Source organism: Anopheles coustani, chromosome 3, assembly GCF_943734705.1.
Source record: "Anopheles coustani chromosome 3, idAnoCousDA_361_x.2, whole genome shotgun sequence".
Classification (NCBI taxonomy): Eukaryota; Metazoa; Arthropoda; class Insecta; order Diptera; family Culicidae; genus Anopheles; species Anopheles coustani.
The window spans coordinates 1,587,658-1,607,769 of record NC_071288.1 but is presented as its reverse complement, the minus strand read 5'-3'; the positions used below and the strand labels follow the sequence as shown (position 1 = coordinate 1,607,769).

Genomic DNA, 20,112 nt, shown 5'->3' with positions numbered 1-20,112 from the left:
ACCTCTCCATCCGAGTGATATACTGTCCGATGGCATTGGCATCGAAAAGCGGCTGGCCACGGTGTTTTTATGCACGTTTCGACTTTTTTCACGTTGCATCCAAATCTGCACAGAGAGGGTGACGCTTGGAGTAGGTGAGAAATTTAAAATAAATAAAACAAGTTCAATCCAATCCAAGTTTGGGGTCGCCGGACGCCGTACATGTTTCGGTTATAATGATAATCCGGTGGTAGGACAAGCTTCATCCCGTGGTTCTCCCTTGTTCTCTTTTATGCGATGCTGACAAACATTGGTGTGAACCGGACAGAATTGGGTTTGATTGAATTGACGCAACATTGGCCGTGGTGGAATGAATATTTCATGGGCACGAGTTGATTATGAGCGAATGGAGTTTGATTTATGATGCATGATTTAAAATTAAATCACTTAATTGGTTTTTGCATATTCGATTCGAGTGTGTTTCGACCTCACGTCATGCAAATGCAATTGCTCGTCATCGGATGTGCATTTGAGCGATGACCGGTGGTGAGAGGGTTGACAGTGTTTTTCTTTTTGCCTTGGTTGGTACTATTTGCCAAAACGGGTCAATTTGTGGAATAAACTGGTGATAAATTGAACCCATTGTGGATGTTGAGTTGCTGCGCGTCGAACCGAAACATCCGGAAGACAAATTATCGAAAATTACCAGAAAATGAACAATTTAATTTGCTTCACAGCAGTGGAGGTGGTGGGAAATGAAAATAAATAAACAAGTGCACTGCACGTTCATAAAAGGGGCAGTTGTCCATTGGTTTTACAATCCCCATACGTCAGTCAAACTAGATCCCATCATGGATTCGTTACTTTACGTTCTCGTATTTGGCATCATTTTAATCGTAAGAAGTTAAGAGTTGTTCAAATTTAGTTTTGTGTATTTTTGAAGATTGGAAAAATGCTCTCTCCCACAGAATTCATCTGTAGCTCACCATGATGGCGATCATGGTGGCAGAGGAGGAGACGACGACTATCGTGGTGACAGAGACGGTGATTGGAACAGAGGTTCGTCCTACGGGAATGCCTATCCTGCCACCGTTTTACCAGTGTACACCGTGACGGCCTTACCTGGATTTACGACCAGTAGAAATCCTACTGTGACTATTCCACCGTTCCCTACATCATTCGATGTTAGAAATGGATAAAAAAGTAGGAACGACGTGAAGAAGTTCCCAACGAAATGATGGTTACTAAAAGAAATTTCTCAAATAAAGTGTGCTTCTTTATAAATTAAGTCATATTTCATTTTCAGAAACATCCATAAATTGTACAGTTAAATTGATTTAACTACTCCTTGGAAATTCTGTTCGGTTGAAAAGAGTGGTGAAATAAATTTAGTGAAAAGTAGGTGTGCACTGAACTCGATAATACATACGTATTTATACAATTAAGAGTTAATCTGCGGTAAAACATTTCGCTGTCATCCGTCGGTCGGTGCTATTTCAGGTGCTTTAGCGGTCCCACAAGACGAGCCTTGTGCCTGTTCTCCGACAAGTACTCCGGACCGGAAGTAAAGCGGCCACTCTCCTCGCATCGGAAGCGATGTGCCGTAACACAAAGGTCGCGCTGCTCGAAGCATTGGCTCTCGGTAAAAAAGCGCATAAATTAATTTACTTTCCACGTCGCGGCCGACACGGATTGGAGTTTTTCTCTTCCGTTTCGGAGGATCGCGCGGGTTAGGGGAAACCGGAAACGATCTGGTCTATTTCAACCGGGCCAGGAAAGGTGAACGGAGCTATCTGCTGGTTTGCACCTCGGACGAACCAGTCTCTGGGTGAATTAATTCCTATTTTAATGTTTACCCCCTAACCCTTTCGAGCCGCGCACTTCTTGATATTTTCTTACCAAAGTTTTGGCACGTTTTGGCCCCCCGGAAAAAGGCTGACTAATTTGTGGTCTTCTGAAGATGGCAGCAAAAAGCAGCAAATCGGGCGCGTACCGATTCGCGACGATCATGTCCAATGGTGTGGAAAGTTTGGTGCCTCGGAAGCAGGATCGTGGGGTCGGTCGGGTGGACCAAACCCAAAACTGAGCGCAATACATTACCATATAATTCACAATTATCATTGCGGGGAAGAGCTAATTGTGGTTTATGTGTGTAAAGTGACGTTGAGCTCGTGGCTGCAGGGAGACGCCAGGTGAGAGAGACGGGAGCGGTTTATTAAAAGACCTTCCATAAACATCGTCCGCGGGCCGCGAGGAGTAGGCTTTCGGGTGGCAAAGATGCTGCCGGTCCGAGGATTGCAATCACATTTTTATTTGTAGCATGTCCTCGCGGTTTGGTTGCGATGTTGGAGGGCCGTTGGCGGAAGCGACGCGATGAAGAGTCACGGAAGACCTCTCGGAAAAGCCATGCTTTAGCACTCCGGAACTTGGAAACTACCGGAAACGGGTTGAGCATCGCATGATATTATAGTGGATTTAGGTGAATAAATTATAGCGAAAGTGGAAAGTTAATCAGCGCGCCAGGGTAAATGCTTCACTAGGCAGGAAAGTTTTTCTGTTTTTGCCTACGGAATTTCGAAACGAGAAAAACTACCGAGAACTACAACAAGTATTCGTTAAGGGCATAGGTGAGTGCTTTTCAAGATAAGGTGTGACGTGACAATACACTGTGGTCATTGTAGCCGACTGAATGGAAAAGAAAGAAAATGTAGGAATCGGCAAAAGAGGAAAATCGTGAAAGAAAATAAATTAAATAATTAAAGATAATTAAATTAAAGTATTTTGGAATATACAATATTTTGAGCTACCCGTCCTTAATGCAAGTCAATCATGTGTGTATGTCTTAAATTATCAGTTATGTGATAAACAGTCGCCTACTTGGATTGCAAACAGTTAGTAGCAGTCATCACATCTTGAACTTCCTTCCATGAGTTCAATGTTCGACTCTTGTCCGATAGGTTCAAAACATCTGCACGACTGCGTGCCTGTTCTATGGCCATATTTAGCAAAACAGGTTACGAACAGTAGCGATAAACCCGCGAGCACTGACGACAGGCAAGAAATAGTTAATTCTCAACGTCAACCTATCATGCAAAACAAACAGTAGGTGAAGAGTAGAGAAGAACAATAAAACGGCTTTTAAACGAGCAGCAAGACGATAATAAATTCATACAGAAAACAAAGGTAACAACATAGCTACAAGAAAAACAAGTAATGTTAGCACAAGTTGCAATCCAAAGTCAGTCGGATTGTGCCACAGGTGTCGATCGGTTGTGTCTTGTGCTAAATCAGGAAGGTCAGTCGAATTTGTGTTCGTAACGAAAAGTGTAATGTTTTTAAAATTGAATGTGTAGAATGGAGAATGTCTTAATTGTTTACAACAAATACAAATAGATTGAGCTGGTTGCTAATTGATTGAGTTTGCTAACCTTGCTACTTTCAAGCATCGTGACTTTTGGATATATCGTATCAAATCAATCATAATTTTGATATGATTCCTTCCTTTCAGTTTTCACTCGGTTCCATTAGTCAAATGTTTCCAACCGACTGATTTCTCATTCAGATCGAAAAAGACCAACATCATAAACCCACTTAAGGATATTATTTATGATTTGTGAATAAATCGTTTCGCATCTTTCAGAACGGTGGGCTTTTCCTGAGAGGAAACCATCCATTCTTTGTGCCATCTAAAGGAGCGTGAAAAGACGGAACGGCAATACATGGCAAGGCAGCTATCAGGCAAGCAATTCCGATTTTTCGAGGGCAGGAATCTGTGCTAGGTCAAACAGTGGTCAGAATTGGACAGGGAATCCGATCCGATTCTCGGCGGCGTACGATAAAAAAACCGTAATATCTCAGAACAGCGAGCCCGAGGGTGCATTTACAATGAGGTCATCGTGTAAAATCTGAATAGAAGATTAGGTACGGTCGTGTAACATCTTCGCCACAGTTTCGAGAGGATCCTTCGGCTCGGAGAAGAAGGTGGGGTTGGTTGGTTCGGTAAAAGGTAGGCAGGACACATGAGTTTGTCGACGGATGCGGATGGAAAACCGTCCGCCCAAAGATGAGTGTGAATCGAGAAGGGAACGAAAAGTCAAAAAGGGCAACATTATTTATGATTGAAAAGAGATGGACAGTGGGACGACGGTTGGAAGGAAAAAAAAAGTTCCTGTGAGAGAAAAGATCAAATCAATTCAATTTGTTTCCTGTAAGCTAAAGATTGTTGATTTCGTGTAGGACTTGAGGGCCACCCCCACCTCCCCCCGAAACGGCTGAAAGGAGGTTCGTTTGGGATGGTTGAGATTTGTTTGCCTTCTCCGTTTCCCCACCAGGCGCCGCGGCGAAGGACTAATGATAATCAGGATACGACCGGTGGGATGGCCGACCAACGATGTCGACCGAGGGAATACAAAATTTAACGAGGGGAAATTGATATTTGTCTAGCTCATAAATTGCTGGCATTTTTTTATCCGGAGGAATAAATTTTATAGCTTATTACGTCCAATTTGTAGCATCGGAAACTGAAATGAGGCATGGTTTGTTTCGGTTTTGGGCTTTCAGATGAATCAAGTCGTTCGAATAAGCTGGGCATCTTCGGTGTGGCTGTTGCTGGCGTCTTTTGTAGCGAGCTGCTCTGCAGCTTCAAAGTGTCCGCTGGAAGAAGGTAAGACACCTGGTGTAGTTCGTCGAGTAATTTTGGACTTGGACGCCGGAGGAGACGACGCTTGGGCATTGACGATGCTGCTGATGAACGAAGAGAAGTACAACATCTGCGTCCAGGCCGTAACCTGCACGCATGGGAATGCACAGGTGCAGGACGTTGAAGTAAATGTGCTGCGAATTCTGGAGGCCCTCGGCCGCACCGATGTGCCAGTGTATGTTGGTGCTAAGGAACCACTTATAACGCCACCTCCCGATCGGAAAGATTCCCATTACTTCTGGGGTGAAAATGGTTTCGGGGACGTCGATTTTGGAATGAAGCCTGTGAAACGGATCCAAACACCAGAGCATGCGGTCCATAAGATGAAGGATTTGTTCCTGCGGGTAAGAACGAACACTCAGCGTCGAAGTTTGTAAGCTTGTATACTTTCTTTTCGTTTTAGTATCCCAATCAAATTTCCCTTCTAGCTGTTGGACCCTTGACGAACGTGGCCTTACTTTATAAGATGTACCCCGAGGTGAAGGACAAGATAGCCAGCTTGTACATACTGGGCGGAAACCGGCATGGTGTTGGCAATACAGCCTTTGCCGCGGAATTCAACTTCTTCACCGATCCGGAAGCCGCTCACATCGTTCTCAACAACTCCCCAATGACCGTACAGGTGTTTCCCTGGGAAACAGTTGTCTCACTGATGTCGCAGTTTTCTACCCGATGGCGCTTTGAGACGTTTATGAAAACATCCAACCCCGCCATCCGGGTTCTCAATAAGGTCGAATGGGAAGTATACGCCCAGGAAGACGGATGGACCCCGTGCGATATGTACGTTGCGGCCGTTTTCCTGAATCGCAGCATATTGGAGTCGGTTGTAAAATATCGGGCCACGGTCGAGTTGAATGGACGTGTTACTCGTGGAATGATGGCCATTCTACATCACGTCACCGATTCCGAACAACACAATGTGGCTGTTATAGACAAAGTGGACGAAGAAGAAATTCGTCAAATGTTGCTGTCTCTGGATAGTGAGATTAACAAATCTACCTAATTATCTACCTAAGATATTCACTCACAGAGTTGTCCCAACCGTTTACCAATATGTAAACTGTTCTATTTTATATCTCTTGCAATATATTCCGCAAAACGTGTTCTTTTTCTCAACATCAAGGACCTGAAGTGGAAATATGGTCACGTATTTAGTCTCAAAAAGAAAAAGCATTTTGAAAGGCCACGACGTAAGTCAAAGGATAGGAAAAGGGTGGCCTTAAAAAGGATCTTACTATCGCGGTACGCCTCTGTGTTCTGGTTTTGTTTGTTTTTAATATGCTTATCTAAATATGAAACTGTCAGATGAATGTTGCGAAATTACAATATTCGAAAAAGGAACATCGTGCTCACGTATTGCGCACGTTGCAGGCGAAGATAAACGAATAAAAAGCAACAGACAGGACAAATGAATTTCGTTCTCGCCAACGTCGTGCGAAAAAAGATGCGCGCAAACGGACGTAATCAACGGCAGCGTGCAAAATGCAAAAGCCATCACGCATCTGCGATTTCAAAATGTGCGCCATGTTCCGTATGTGTCGCAGGAAACGGAACACGGGTGCGGGTGGGAAAAGCAAGACGACAAAGACAAAAAAAACGGGGTAGATTGAAATGTTAAAAGGATAAATATAGAAAAGTAGCAACGCAACCGCGGAACACATGATAAGGAGAACAAAGCAGACAGGGAAAGCTGGAAAAGGTGTGTGTAGTAAGTGAAAAAGGGCTGAATAGATTTGAGAAATGGCTCCACAAGGATCCGCGCGGCTCGAAGGTGGATCGGTTAGGAGAAACCGGCGGAAAATCTGGGTAGGAATTAAATAAAAATATAAATTAAAAGCAAGGTGGCCTCCCACTGGAAGCCGGTACTATCAAGGGAGAAGAAAGTTAAAAAACAAGCATAATTACATAAAACATTATTATTACGATACACACCCAGGTCTCGGGCCCAGTGCAATGGAATGCCTGCGTTGGCACCGTGAGTTGGGGCCCTTTGCTTTTGAGGGAAAGCGAACCGGAAGATGGTTTCGTTGACAATTCACAACAACCACAACAGCAAAAACAAATAACAACAACAACAAAAAACATCCAACGGCAACATTTACTTTGGCACCGGATAAAGCATGAAGGTTAGTGAAAAAGAGTATAACACTCCCTTGGGCATTCCTCTTCGGGCCTCAAAACGCATCGTCGGAAACCCGGAGCAGGGGCGCGCACGTTTATCTGTTTTGCATGTACAAAGAGATTGTAATTTTTAAAATTCTTTAAATGTCCACTGAGCATCGCAAACGCAAATAGTAATAATAATAATAATAAGGGGCACGTAATATGGATGTGATCCTCGGCGAGCAGGGAGAGCATTAAACGCTACGGCGAGTTCCGTGTCGAGCAGTTTGGAGAAATAATGAAATTAAAATTCGCGTGGTCCGTCCAAAAGGATTCGCGAAGACCATATGGGTTGTAACGGCGGGGAAGGATGAGGAGTGGGAGGGATTGGAGCGTGGGGGGTTGAGTAGGTGAAATTCTTCCAACCGTTACAATTATTTAAAATTGCATATGAGCAAAATATATTACTATTGTTATAGCTAGATAACATGTGGCCAGGGCAGAAGGAGGCGACGTGTACGCAGCTTCCTTACATCGTCGAGCTTAGCTTTGTATACCCATCAAGTGGTCCGAGCATTGGGAGAAACGTGACCGGCGTTGGGACCCGATCTTCTTATTTTATTTCAAAAGAGATCCTCTTTTTTCTAACAACTCCCTGGACTTTTTCGTGCCAAAATTATGGCGCAGGAGTTATGGTAAACAAGATAGAGGAAGGACGGTGTGAGTAAGGTGGTCAAAACGCATGCAGAGTTAGGAGGGTGGAAATAATTTAAAATTCTTGTGGCTAGCGTCAGTTCCCCTCCGAGGACCATCTATTAAGAAGCGGGGTTAGAGTCCTTCTGCTGGTCGCGTTAAAAAGAGGGAGTGAGAAAAGCAGCTTGAGCTACGGGTCTTATCAGGTTTGCTGATGGCGAGTCTCCCCAAAGGAAGTGATCTGTAGGGTGAGTCGCAACTCGTGTGATGTCCCAGCAGCGGCTAAAGGTGACGTCCTTTTTTTTAACTTTCCCACTGTGAAGTCCCATTCCAGGCAGTACGCCGAGATGCGTCAAAAGTGCGAGCTGTTGTAAATTATGTTAGCACAATGTGGAGTATGAACGGTGCACCAAAGGCCCACAGGACCGACTTGGGAGTCTCCTTTCCAAGGGGTTTCACTGCTAGACAAGATAGCCGAGGCGTCACGGGCCGAATAAGTTTGTCACATAGAGCTCTTCAGTAGCTCAAAAGTAAGATATGGTTGGAGCGGGGAAGATACACACATGCACACGAGGGAAACGTGAAAGTTGAAATGTAATTAATTTCTAAAAACATAAACATAAAAGACAACATCGTTTCGGAGTGCGGCCTGCTTACACACAATGGACTTAATTGTGTCCACTTGTGGATGGAAAGGGTTTGTTGAAATTAGCAGGGAAGTCAAAGTATTTAGCATTCTAAGCAAAGACGGAGAGTTAAATGTGTTAATTCGCAGGCACTTGCAAGTGCCAAGTGACAGACAAATGTTATAGCAACAACAAAGTAACAAATGTAAAGGTTTATGGTTAAATATGATGTAAATAAAACAATCCCATAAATACCAATAATGATAATGGTACAAACTGAGAAGGGATTGAAGAGAAGCAAAGGCTTCGAAAAATGGGTAAAATGCTATCTTCTGGAATTCTATAAGAGGTAACGTCATGCCTCATGAAAGCTGGATGTTTCCTGCTCCTTTCAACCAAACAAGATGAACATGTTTCAATGTGGCGATGAAGGTGAAGCAAAACGCTTGGCTTCGAGTCGATGTTTTATATGATTTTATTTCTTTTTAGTATCAAATTTTCGCGAAGAACGTGGCGGAAGTTTGCGAAATATGTTTAAACTCCGCTTTTTTCTATAAACGGAAGAGATTATTTAAAAAAGAACTCAACCGTAACCTCTGGTTTGGGTGATAGTAGAGAAATGAACTTGAGGAACTCTACTTTCAAGAAAAGGAGGTAATTGATATTGCGGGATAAATATTGAATACATTATTTATCTATTATGTATGGTAATTTAGCATGCATAATTTATCTGTAGAAAATTTTTCAATTTCACCAGCCCAACGAGGCGCCACGAGTTCGTCCCTTTCCGGAGGACACCCTTCCTTGTTCGGCTCCATACGGTATCTTGTGAACGTTGATCGACGCTCTCTAATGCTCGTAAGTGATTCTTCCTCAGCCAAATGAACAGTCTATTTATGGAAAAGAAATCCCTTTTCAACTCCTCCCGTCCTTCGACTCCATCGTGCATATCGCGGATTTTTCCGAGCTGCCAATTTCTCTTCTTTTTTCAAACCACTGGATGAAAGATGAAGGCTTTCAAGCGGGGAAAACCAAGTAATATGAAATGAAATCAAACGATATGAAACGGGACGAAACGGAAGAAGAAATTATTGCTTAATAGAAAGAAAATGATTAAGACGATATTGACGACGACGACGAAGGCGAGGCGTCTGCTTTCTCGTGGCGTTCTCCCGCGTTCTTCACGATGGCGAGGCAATGGTTGAATGATTTCGAAGATTTGCGATGGTTTGTGAAATTTAATGGCGTCAACGAGGGTGAAACCGCGACCCGGGCCTTAGTCATCTGGTGCGGGTTTGAGTGTTTTTTTTCCACGTCTTCCGTTTTGTGCAGCGCTTGTTTCGGTTTTATGCATAAATTGCACATTAATTTTATGACTTCACCATCAATATGGTGGAAATTAAGTGAAAGAAAAGAAATATTTCAAAGATAACGACTTTTTGATGAATGATTGCGAACGGCGTGGAAAGCGTTCGGGTCGGAAGTGTGCGTCCCGGAACGGAACGATAAGAATGAGCCATTAACTGCAAGCCGTCGAAATATGAGTATTTCCTTGTTCTTATGTCTGATGCGAATGGCTCATTAAGCTGCTGCTGCTGGCTAAATCGATCAATTTTCTAGCCCAGGGGTGAGAAAAGTATTGAAGCAGATGAATTCTTTACTGATGCTCTTTTCAAATCCTCCAACGGAATGCATCCCGTTGAGTGTGCAAGACGATTGCACTAAAACGGCAATCCTTCCAGGTGCGAATAAAGTGTCAAAAGTCGTATCACTTTACCCAACGTAGCCACAAATCGTATGATCATCTCGTGTGTTGTTAGTTGGAAGTAAATTGACACAATTCCATAGGGAATCGGTTTTTCTTTTTTTGCTTCATTTTGCTATCCGAAAGCCACTGAAATTCACCCAGCTAGGGGGAAGAAAATGGGCTAAAACAGTAACATATCGTCCCAGTTATGGCACGTTCCCTTCCACGCCGGAAGGTTTTTCCAGCCATCGGAGTGCGGGAAAAGACGTTACGCTTCAACACGGGACGGTTCCTGCAGCGAACATATGCACGTGTGTGTTGATGTTGATGCTGGCGGGCACTGTGTTAACTGATTCCGATATGTGATGAACGCGCGAGGGACCGTTTTGCGTGTGTGTATATACAAGCAATTACTCCTACCCTCCGTAAAAGTACCCCAAAATAGAATGCGAAATCAACCCTCGGAATTTTGACGAAACAAACAAAAAATCGCCCATCGCAGTTCCGTGCCACGATAAGGGAGGAAGGTGTGATGCGGAAGCAAAATAAACAATATATTCATTTCACATGTTCTACATATCAATACCGTCCCGTAGGAGGAATCCTTAAAGAATCGTCCCCCACACGGAAAACTGTATCAAACCGCACGCTTCCCACCGAGCGAATACTCCGGATCAAGGAGATTTTTTTGCTAGTGGAGGGTGAATGTATAAACAAATGCGAAAACTCCAACCGAATCGAACCGAAAAGCGAAAAGCGTCAATGCTATCGGTGTTCTATCTGCCACTTGAGATCTAAAGGACACCGGGCCTGAAGGGCTTTTCTTTCGTTAGGTGCCCGTTGGGTTTTGTTTGCCCGCTTTCCGCCAAATATAAAAGGATTAAGGAAACGGAAATCGGGGGAAAATAAAAATATAGCCACCGACCGAGTCTCCTACCCCTCCCGAAAGCAAGCAAGCAAGCAAGAAAGAAAGCAAAAGAATGGCCGGAAAGGATACGCCGCGCCACGCTTGAAGTATTCGACAGTTCTTCTTTGTTGAGGTTGAATGGGCAATTGAGTCGGATCACATATCTTACGCACGGAGCGGTGGTGGAAAATTTGCGTCCAGACACAGGATTTCTTACCACAACGTATGTGCCGGAACTGGGAGGATATTGGAAAATCGTTTTTTTATTGCGGCGGAACAAGAACAACTGTCCGAGCTGCCTGCCTTTGGGGAGATGGTTTATCATCCGTTTTTTTTCGGGGTGTGCCGTACCTTTTTTTAGAGACGTGTTTTTGCGGGTTAAGAGATTTGTTACCGATACGAAGATGTATGTGGGATATGGCATCACTTGTACCGTTTGTTGTTGTTGTTCGGTTCGGTTCGGATGGGGTTCGGTTGGGACTGAGCTGGAAGCCAAATTGAGTTAAAGCTATCCAATTGTGGCCACTTGGCAGTCATTGAATTGCGAAAAAAATGGTCGGTAAAGAGGAGGAGATGTTTTATGGCGATTTAATGTATTGATATTTATCAACAATTTTACTATGCAATTTGAGTTTGATTTATTGATCAATGAAAACTTGTTCGTTGGTTTCTCTATTTTGCATTCGTTCCGTCTATTGGATTGATGTAACTCAAGAATAGAATGGTGCAAGTATTTTTCTTTCTTATTTGAGTTTTCATATACGAATGAAGCATCAGTACTTTGTGTAGGCATCTGTTTTATCCAAGTAGGCCAATGCATTGTCCATTCGCTTTCTTTTTGTTTGACGTAATCCGATAAGCTCCATCCTTTCGTTCTCATAATAAATCAAAAGTAGGGTACATAAATAGTGCGAAATCGTACGCATATCCTATAAATACATGAAATACGGCCCGGCTGCAGGCTCGATTGTGTATGCTGGCGTGAAGCAATCGTATCGTATTGCGGAAATCCATACATCATCCGGAGGGCGCTGTCGAGTGGCATCTGCCAGAAGGAGACACAATCGAGTGCTAATGTGTGAAGAAGCGTCGAAGGATTTCGGTAAAATGAGCTTTGACAGCTTCGGAACATCGAAAGGAAGGCCGTCCCCGTTAAGGCTGAGGGTTCCTTACTGTGACAGGTGAGAACCGAGAGAAAGGACATCATGGAAGAATTTCCACCGACCACGCACACAATAAGAGGCGGACGTAATGAAGTGTGTGCGTTGGGGCGGTTTTTCGCCAGTTTTCTTCGAAACGTCGCTTGCACGCTGCCTAAAGTGGTGAGTTATGAGCTCCCCACTTGGAACGGATGAAATATCTATTATTTATTACAATCACTGACATCTTCGCATGAACTTGGGTCGTTTGTTGCGCGCAAAACACGCACCCACAATCGGTAGAAACCCGACCACCCGACTCATCTCGCTCCCAAACACGCAAACAAGTCACGTTTGGGTGGAGAGTGTTACAGCCCCCTCCCCAACAACCAACGCCTGGAAAAGATACTCGCGGTCGATGACGCGGACACAAATCCAATCATTATAAAGTGCTGCCAATATATCATCGACCCCTAATCGTCAACTTTTGCGCAGGATGAAGGCGGAATTTATGTAAAACCAATCCAAATAAATGAAGTTGCTTCCTTTTTTTGTGCCTTTTTCTTCGCGGGGTGCCGATTTTAAAATGCCAACTCCTTCGTCGTGCGGTATCGCTCGAACCGGGGTGGAAAATCCTTTCTGCAAAAGAAACCGGATGGGGGAGATGATTTATTTCTGGTGATTTATCGACTTCCTTTGGCGGTGGTGGATGTGTTTTTTTTCTCTCTCGTGTTGGAAAAGAAATGGCATCAGACGGGAAATCCTTTCTTGAAATGGAATCTCTATGTTTCCGGCGGTGACGAACCATTATCGCCGACTGCGCAGACAACGCGTGTGGTGATCTCGTTTTGAACACTCTGAAATAAACCGGGTAGGAGGAGTAGATCCCATTTTACGAGGTGTATTACTGCGTCGACAACATTTCGTCCGTGAGATTTTACGACAACGCAATTAGTTAACATGGCACAGTTAGATGAGATCAAAACGTGACGTGACGATCACGATCGGTTGAGTTGTTTTAAAACAGCGAACGACGACACGTTTTGGACAGTTCGTTAGGTTCAGTGAAAGATGAATTACCTATTGGCGGTTTTATGTAGTTGGGTTCTGCTCTATTGTGTTGCAGTGGATGGAATGGTAAGTTGTCGAGCGCTTGCTACCTGATTGTGGTTTATTTCAAAAGTATGTACTCATTTGAACCAACAGATGTATGAGGTTATACTGAACAGCTTCGAGGCAATGCCGCGAGAAAGGGAAGATTTTGTGGACTACGGCACGATTCGTTTGACGCGCAAGCAGAAAAACACCTTCAGCATCGCTGGTTCCTTCACCGTATTTCAAAATGCGGGCACGGAGATGCAGGTACTTCAACTTCAACTGTAGGTTTTAGACAAAACAGAGGTTGATTTTATCTTTCTCATCGGTTAGGCTCATTGGACGATATACAAAATCGATTTCATGGGCGCGAAGCACAAGTTCGTCGATGGACATGGATCGCTATGTCAGATCATTGCCAAGGACGCCACCATATATCCGTCGCTGTTGGAATCATCGAATCTCCCGCCGCAGGACTCCTGCCCATTTCCAAAAGGAAACTACACGATCTACAATTACATCGCGGACGAGGAGAAATTTCCCCCAGCGTTGCCACTGAGCGAATGGTTGATGGAAGTGACTCTAATGCTAGATGGCCAACTGTGTGGTGGGTTTAGAGTCCGTTGTACCACCAAAGCAAATCAAGCTTGAGTTCTTTCCTCTTTTATTATTCCGGTGATTTGTTTTGTTTCAAGATCTGATGATATTCGAATGAAAGCTAGACCGGCGAGTACAGAAAGTGTTCTTATTTGCATTGTACGGTGAACTACGCAACCAAAGTCATCTCAGAAGAACTACTCTCGTGTTCAACCTACATTTGCGGAAAAGAGAGTAGACGCAACCATGTGTGATGACATTAGGTACATCAGTATCGGTATCAGTCTCCGTTGCCTATTTCATCCGCCGGAAGCACGGGAAATGAATGATACATTTTTGTTGGCAAAATTTGACGTATGCCAAAATACGTGCGATAATCACATAAAACCCCCGAAGAGCCTCTGTCAGGTAGGGCCAAGGTTTGGCCCCGGGACGAGGGAAAACTGTCGGTCGAGCGTAGGTTTTATTTCTTTTTAACAACACTTCGTGACATTTTGCCTGCGCTTACTACCCGCAAGCCTCGCTGTCCCCTCACTTCCAGCCGGAACTACAGATTCGCGACCGAAGCGTGGGCAATCATTCCGTACCGTCCGGTGGCGTTCGGGTCCATATCAATAAAAACGGGGAATTCTCACATGGGCAATTGTCAACGGTTTCGGGACCGGCCTTACGTGGCCATCGCTGTGCTGCAGCCGCTCCACTAACTACCCGACAGCGGAGATCATCAAAGAATGGTGGCTCTTTCGGGACGTCGTAAACCGATGTGGATCGGAAGAGCGGGAGGAGAGCGACTCGAAAGCGGCAGGCCAGTCGGTCAAACACGGAGGGTGGAAATAATCTGATGGGTGGCTTACGGTTTCATATCTTACGGCCAGGACAAGATGGTCCACACCGCACTGCCGCTGTTGTGACAGATGAGGCGGTTCCGAGACGGTCATTGGTGTTGGTTGGCAGTGCATTCCGGTTTGCTGGCAGAAGGCTTTTCTTCGGCCAGCGCTTCGCTCGGACCAGTTTATGGGTTTTTAACAACTCGTTAGTTTTCACTTAAGACGTTTTACGTTCTTCCAACGACATTTTCTCGTGACGTGGCACTGGCTTTGGATTGCCTTTTCGCATGAATCGCCACATCGGTGGTAGTCGCGTTTGGGCTCCATCCTTCGCTCGATTACGGCAGTTGCAATCCCTCGGACCTAATAAGAAAACCTAATCCCAGCTGATTTGTGTTCCACCGGTTCGATGAACCAACGCCTGGGAGGGAATGGTCCCTGGGAAAGCTCGCTCTAAAACACGAATAGGCATTGCACGGTAGGCATTAGAGAGACGTTGTGTATGTCCGCGAACCGCCCCCCCGAGTGGTTGTTTTTCTAATTTGATTTTATTATAAATTAATTTTAACCAACCAAACGGCGGTAAGGGACGTCACGTGGATAAACCCTTTTCACGCGTCCGTGTGGCTTCCGGAATGTTTTTGTTCGATGGTTGATTTCCTTCGCTCGACTCTTTGATCTCCATCCATCTTTGCAACGGAAACCCCCAACGGGGACCGCGGTATGGCAGCGGCGAGTGAGGTGTCCCCAAGCGTCCAAGCGTTAAATTTAAGCCATTTGACTTTACGGCATTCGCTGCTTTGGCATTCCCCGCGTAAAGGGGACGCCGCTGTCAGTTTGATTGGTCCATAAAAAAAGAATGGTAGAAAATCATAAAGAAATGAAGGACTATGGAAGGTGATTTTTCCGTGATACTCTGCCCTTTGGCCTTGGGTCTTTGGTCCATTTTTTTTTAAACAAAAACTCGCTTTCTCTCGGGATCCTCCGGTGGACAATGTCATCGGCGACAAGTCCCTCGGCTTCGCTGAGAAGCTGAAAAAAGAAAGCCAGCACAGGACGTCATTCACGCGAAACGCCCAACCGAAGGAACGATGTCGGCACCGAAGAAATATCCAAAGACTGCTGCAGGCAACGGCAAAAAAAAGAAGTATACCTCCTTGTGCCCTTAGAGAATCTCTCGGTGTCCCCAGAACCGACGCGGACCAGCATGAGTTGTGGGAGTAATGACGACGGCTCCTCGGGGACTGATAGCAACCTCTCTGAGCGGGATGATTTATAGATATTATCTGTAATTTGAAGATATTTGATAATTTTTTATGTAAATTCATAATTAAATTTTTTATTAATGTCCGCTCGCAAATGGCCGTTCTTCTGCTCGATGAGATAGATGGCGTTTCGGTCCGGAAAGATGGGAAATCGTGAAATTTCCTCCCGCTCTGTTTTTCGTCTTTGGATGCGATTAAAAATACTCCAGACGTGCAGCTCTGGGTTAAGTTCTTTTTTACTCGTCGTAAGTTAGGTCTCTTTCGTTTTGTTTTTATTCATTTGGCTTTGTTTAAATATTATCATCAATTTCTTCTTTTTCAAACACCTGGAAGTAGTTCGTATGATTTCCATGTCCTACATCCTCTGGTCCTAGTGGACTCTGAAAGAAACAACTTAAAAAACTGAATTTCCGCACTTTCCGGTAACGGATAATCATACCATCAGCAAGTTTGTCGAAGATAATAAAATAAAACCTCCTTGGAACATCCAATTCGGTGCTAGCAACTCGAACGTCGTGTAATTATTACACACTGACAGCTAAATTTGGCTCAGTTGTCCGTAGACAGTAACATTCATTCGGGTCGTCCGTTGTCTGTAGGTTTGGATTTTGGGCAAAAGTTTTCCACCGTTTTCAGGCTGCAGATATTTAGCCTGGCTTTGGTGGCAGCACAACAAAAAAGAATGGAGGAAAAATAAAAACACACAGCGACAGGCAAATCGAACTGTCATAAATTATGCTACAAATTGCCGGCCTTCAAACTTTGGACGGGTTTTTCCCCTGGCGCATCGGTTTGCATACGACGAAAGAATGGTTTGTGTGGATAATTAAATTAGATCGAAACCAAAGTTCGAAACCATCCACGATGGCGTATAGGCATTGGAGATTGGTGGAAAACAGAAAACCAAGAAGTCGTACATCACAGACTTAAGAATGGCAGAACGGAAATTGCACCCTACCTAGGTAGAGTTTTTCGCCTCGCACGATCACGAACATGCAAACGTTGGTTTTCGACCGAATGCGGTTACCTTGTAATTGGAAGCCTGAATGCCGGTGAAAAGTTGAATCGTTATTACTTTCGTCGGGGCGATTGGCGGACGATTTTAGGGAATTTGTTTTCACTCAGCAAAACATGAAAAATTTCGCCCGATGTCGGGCATGCACCAATCCACCAGTATTGCGTCAAATGATGATGATGATGATGAACATGGCTCCGATATTTAAATTGAAACGCTTCATGAAACGAGAACGGGAGGAAAAAATTAAATCCCGCGACCTGACAAGAACAATCCTTTTAAGGCCGATAAAACCATCCGGCTTTCCTAGTTTGCTATCAATCTGAGAATGAAACGATTTTTCCTTTATTCTTTTTCCCCTTGCCAAGCACCAACATGCGAAGGTACAAGCGAAGGCTCATCACCAGCTTTCACTCTCGTTCCGCTCCTTCGGCTTTCCGTCTATGGACAAGGGTGTCCTATCTGTTCATCAAATTCCGCTGTTGGTGCCCTTGGCGGATGATAGCTTCTTCGCCCGCTGGTGACAGATTTTCCCCCAGTTGATCGTCCGTGGCGTGGGTTTCATTTCAGGTTTGTTCATTTTTCAATCACATCAAAAGCATTATGGAGGAAATTTTATTTTCAATTTCTTTTCTCTTTCTTGTAACGTTATTTGCGGTCGCATATATCGTCGCTTTTTCGTTCTCTTGTGTAAAATGCCGCGTGGTTGTTCAAACTTTTATCAAAGTTTGAACTGCTACGGTTACTGGGAGACAAGAAGAGAGCACTGATGTAAGATGGGAATGACGTTAAGGTTTTCCCGTTTAAGGTAGATGATGGCAGATCATGAAGAAATAGAGTGTATCGTTAATCGTTACGTGACGAGAAATTCCAATGAGTTGTTTCTTTGATCATGCATTAGTGAAGTAAATGTATCTCTGAAAAATGTGTCGAATTGTGATTTCTTTATCAGTTCAAACCTACATAACGAATACATGTTGTTTTCCTTTACCGTCAGATAATTATGCTAGGAAAGTCGACAATCAATTCACACCTTTTTACTATATAAACCTGTTTTAAAGGTAGGGGTATCGTGTAAGTAGTTCGATAATATCCCCAGCTAGCAACTGCGAAAGAAACGCTACCACAAATCTGGCTCCAAACGGGTCCGTTCGTTTTCTTTTGTTTTCCCAAAGTGTGTTAGTAGTCGGTCCCTCCCCGTCTACGTGGGACACTTTTGTGTGATCGAGAAAACATCTTGTAAGTTTGTGGGTTTTGGTTTTTATTGTCAAAGTTTTCCTTTCCGACCCCCCCGGTTCTCTTCTCGTTCCCCGCAACGCTCCTTTCTGGCCTTGGTCCTATCCTACGGCGTGCAGGTTCCACCTTAATGCGCTCGAGATTGTACCGCGTTTCTAGGGGGTTGAGTGTATGGACCGGATGGGAAAGGATCTTGGCTCATAGCAACCTTCTTTCGGTTGAAAAGGGTCTTCTGGTTTTGTTCGGTTGCGGTTACGTACAAAAACTCACACTCACTTTTTCCCGATCACGCTCCGGTCCGAGAACCGGTAGGCGTCTCGGTAGTGTATTGTTTTGGTCGCACGACCGGACGCTTCGAAGTCGAAATCGTTTTTCTTGTGTGTTTTCTGGGATATTTTCTTGAGATGTCGAATCAACCCATGTTCCTTTTGGGTTTCTCGGTTTTGGATTTTCGGTATTGAGAATAAATGGATTATGGACGTTTCATAAGTGAGTGAAAAGAGCCCCAAACCAATGTTCGAATCACTCGAAATGACAAAGAAGGGTAATGGTTTAATAATTGGTCGGTTTTGAGCATCTGATGGTGAAAGTAGGCTCTGATTTGCGATAGTTTTGCAAATGATTGGAGGGTATGGGATGCTTTTTTTTATTTAAATAGGATTGAATACATCGATCCATGGATTTTGAATTAAAAGTTGAACCGTTTTCGAAAGAAAGTAATAGAAAAGGGAAAAAAAACTCGAGATATTAATCGTGCCCAAACAAACGGGATCCATATCACAGATCTTGTATTGTGATTTATGCCTTCCGGTGGTCGCTTAAGTAACCGCAAAAAGAAAATATTTTCCCGAAACTCTTCTCACCCACCCCTTCGACTCTCGGATGTGGGTGTGGGGCGGGGGTGAAACCTAATGATAACTGAGATACCATGGCTTTCCGTGCCGTGGTCCAGTAGTGGCGTAAAAGGGCATAAATTAATTAATGAAATTAACAATAAATCATAAAAATTTAATTTAAAAAATCCACAAATTTACCATTTTTCTTCTTTTATCGGACTTCTGGTTGCTTTTTGGAGTTTGTTTTTTCTTCCGCCCTTCGCTCGGTCGCACTTTATCTTGGCACCGTGACGAAGGTCCGCTTCGGGCAAGTGGCGGCCAAATGAGACAAATCCGGGGGAGTGAAGTGAAAACAGTAACCCTTTTGCTTGATCCCCCACCGCTGCACCCCCATTCCCACGCGAGCCCGATTCGGCAGGCCAAATTTTTCTAGCCAGCTTCTAGTTAGCCACGGTAGGACTTCCCTTTGATTCATTTGAAGTTTGGATTTTTTAACTCCTTTTTTTTCTCCCCCACCCCCCCGCCTGTGGAAACCTTACCAGAAACCGATCCCAACGCTGAAAGGCGCTGATGGCAGAACGTTAGGAGTTTACCCCCTTTGGCCGGTCGACCTCGGAGGAGTTGAAGAAGAAATATCAAATATTTACTTTTAATTCGGATCGCGTTTTTTCTTCCTTCATGACACGCAAACTTTTTTTTTCTCTCGCTATTGCACTCCGCCGTTCCCTAGGAGTTTGGGCGTTCCTTGATTTTCCTGCGTTTTCGTTGCAATGCGGTACGTTTTTTTACGATTCCGAGTTTTTTCCACTACAACCCGTTCACCCAAGTGGCGGAAAAGAAAAATAAAATGCGAGTAAAATGGGTAGAATTATACAGGAAGCAATTTTCTGCCGGTGGCTTCGAGCAAAACACTTCGAATACGGTCTGTGACGAGGTTTTGGATAAGTTGTTGGGTTTTTCTTGTTTTGTTTCATTTGCCTGTAACCCTTTTATGGCAACTTCCGTGCGCCGCTCGGGCCTGACACTAAGAAATGCCAAACCAGCCGCGGGGAAGCCAAGGCAGTAAATCTTTCAATAATTTAGGTTGCGATACTGTTTTTTTTCTGTTTCATCCATTGGGTGTGGAGTTTTTTTTCGGACCCGATGTTGTTCCCTGCTGTCACTTTCTGCCAACCTTGGCCACCGGTCTGTGCCGTCATCTGGTTAGCCGCCATCAGCCATGGCCGTCAACCCTAGGACTACAGTTGCTTAGCAAGTGGATAAAAATGGTGGTAGTAGCAAAAAAAGGGTTGTTCTCTCTCTTTGGAGTATCGAGAATTGGAGAATATTTTTTATTCCTCCCGCTGTA

The 20,112-nt window shown here is 44.3% G+C and overlaps 2 protein-coding genes across 2 annotated transcripts; both read left to right on the top strand.

Annotated features, from left to right (window-relative positions):
* The first annotated feature begins 969 nt into the window (after nt 1-969).
* LOC131260051 (pyrimidine-specific ribonucleoside hydrolase RihA-like) lies at nt 970-5,681 on the top strand. The gene is made up of 3 exons (XM_058261704.1): nt 970-1,038; nt 4,540-5,022; nt 5,082-5,681. Exons 1-3 carry the CDS (start codon nt 970-972, stop codon nt 5,679-5,681), a joined length of 1,152 nt encoding a protein of 383 aa, XP_058117687.1.
* Nucleotides 5,682-12,964: 7,283 nt separating this feature from the next.
* LOC131260048 (uncharacterized) lies at nt 12,965-13,639 on the top strand. The gene is made up of 3 exons (XM_058261700.1): nt 12,965-13,030; nt 13,100-13,255; nt 13,322-13,639. Exons 1-3 carry the CDS (start codon nt 12,965-12,967, stop codon nt 13,637-13,639), a joined length of 540 nt encoding a protein of 179 aa, XP_058117683.1.
* The last annotated feature ends 6,473 nt before the right edge of the window (nt 13,640-20,112 follow it).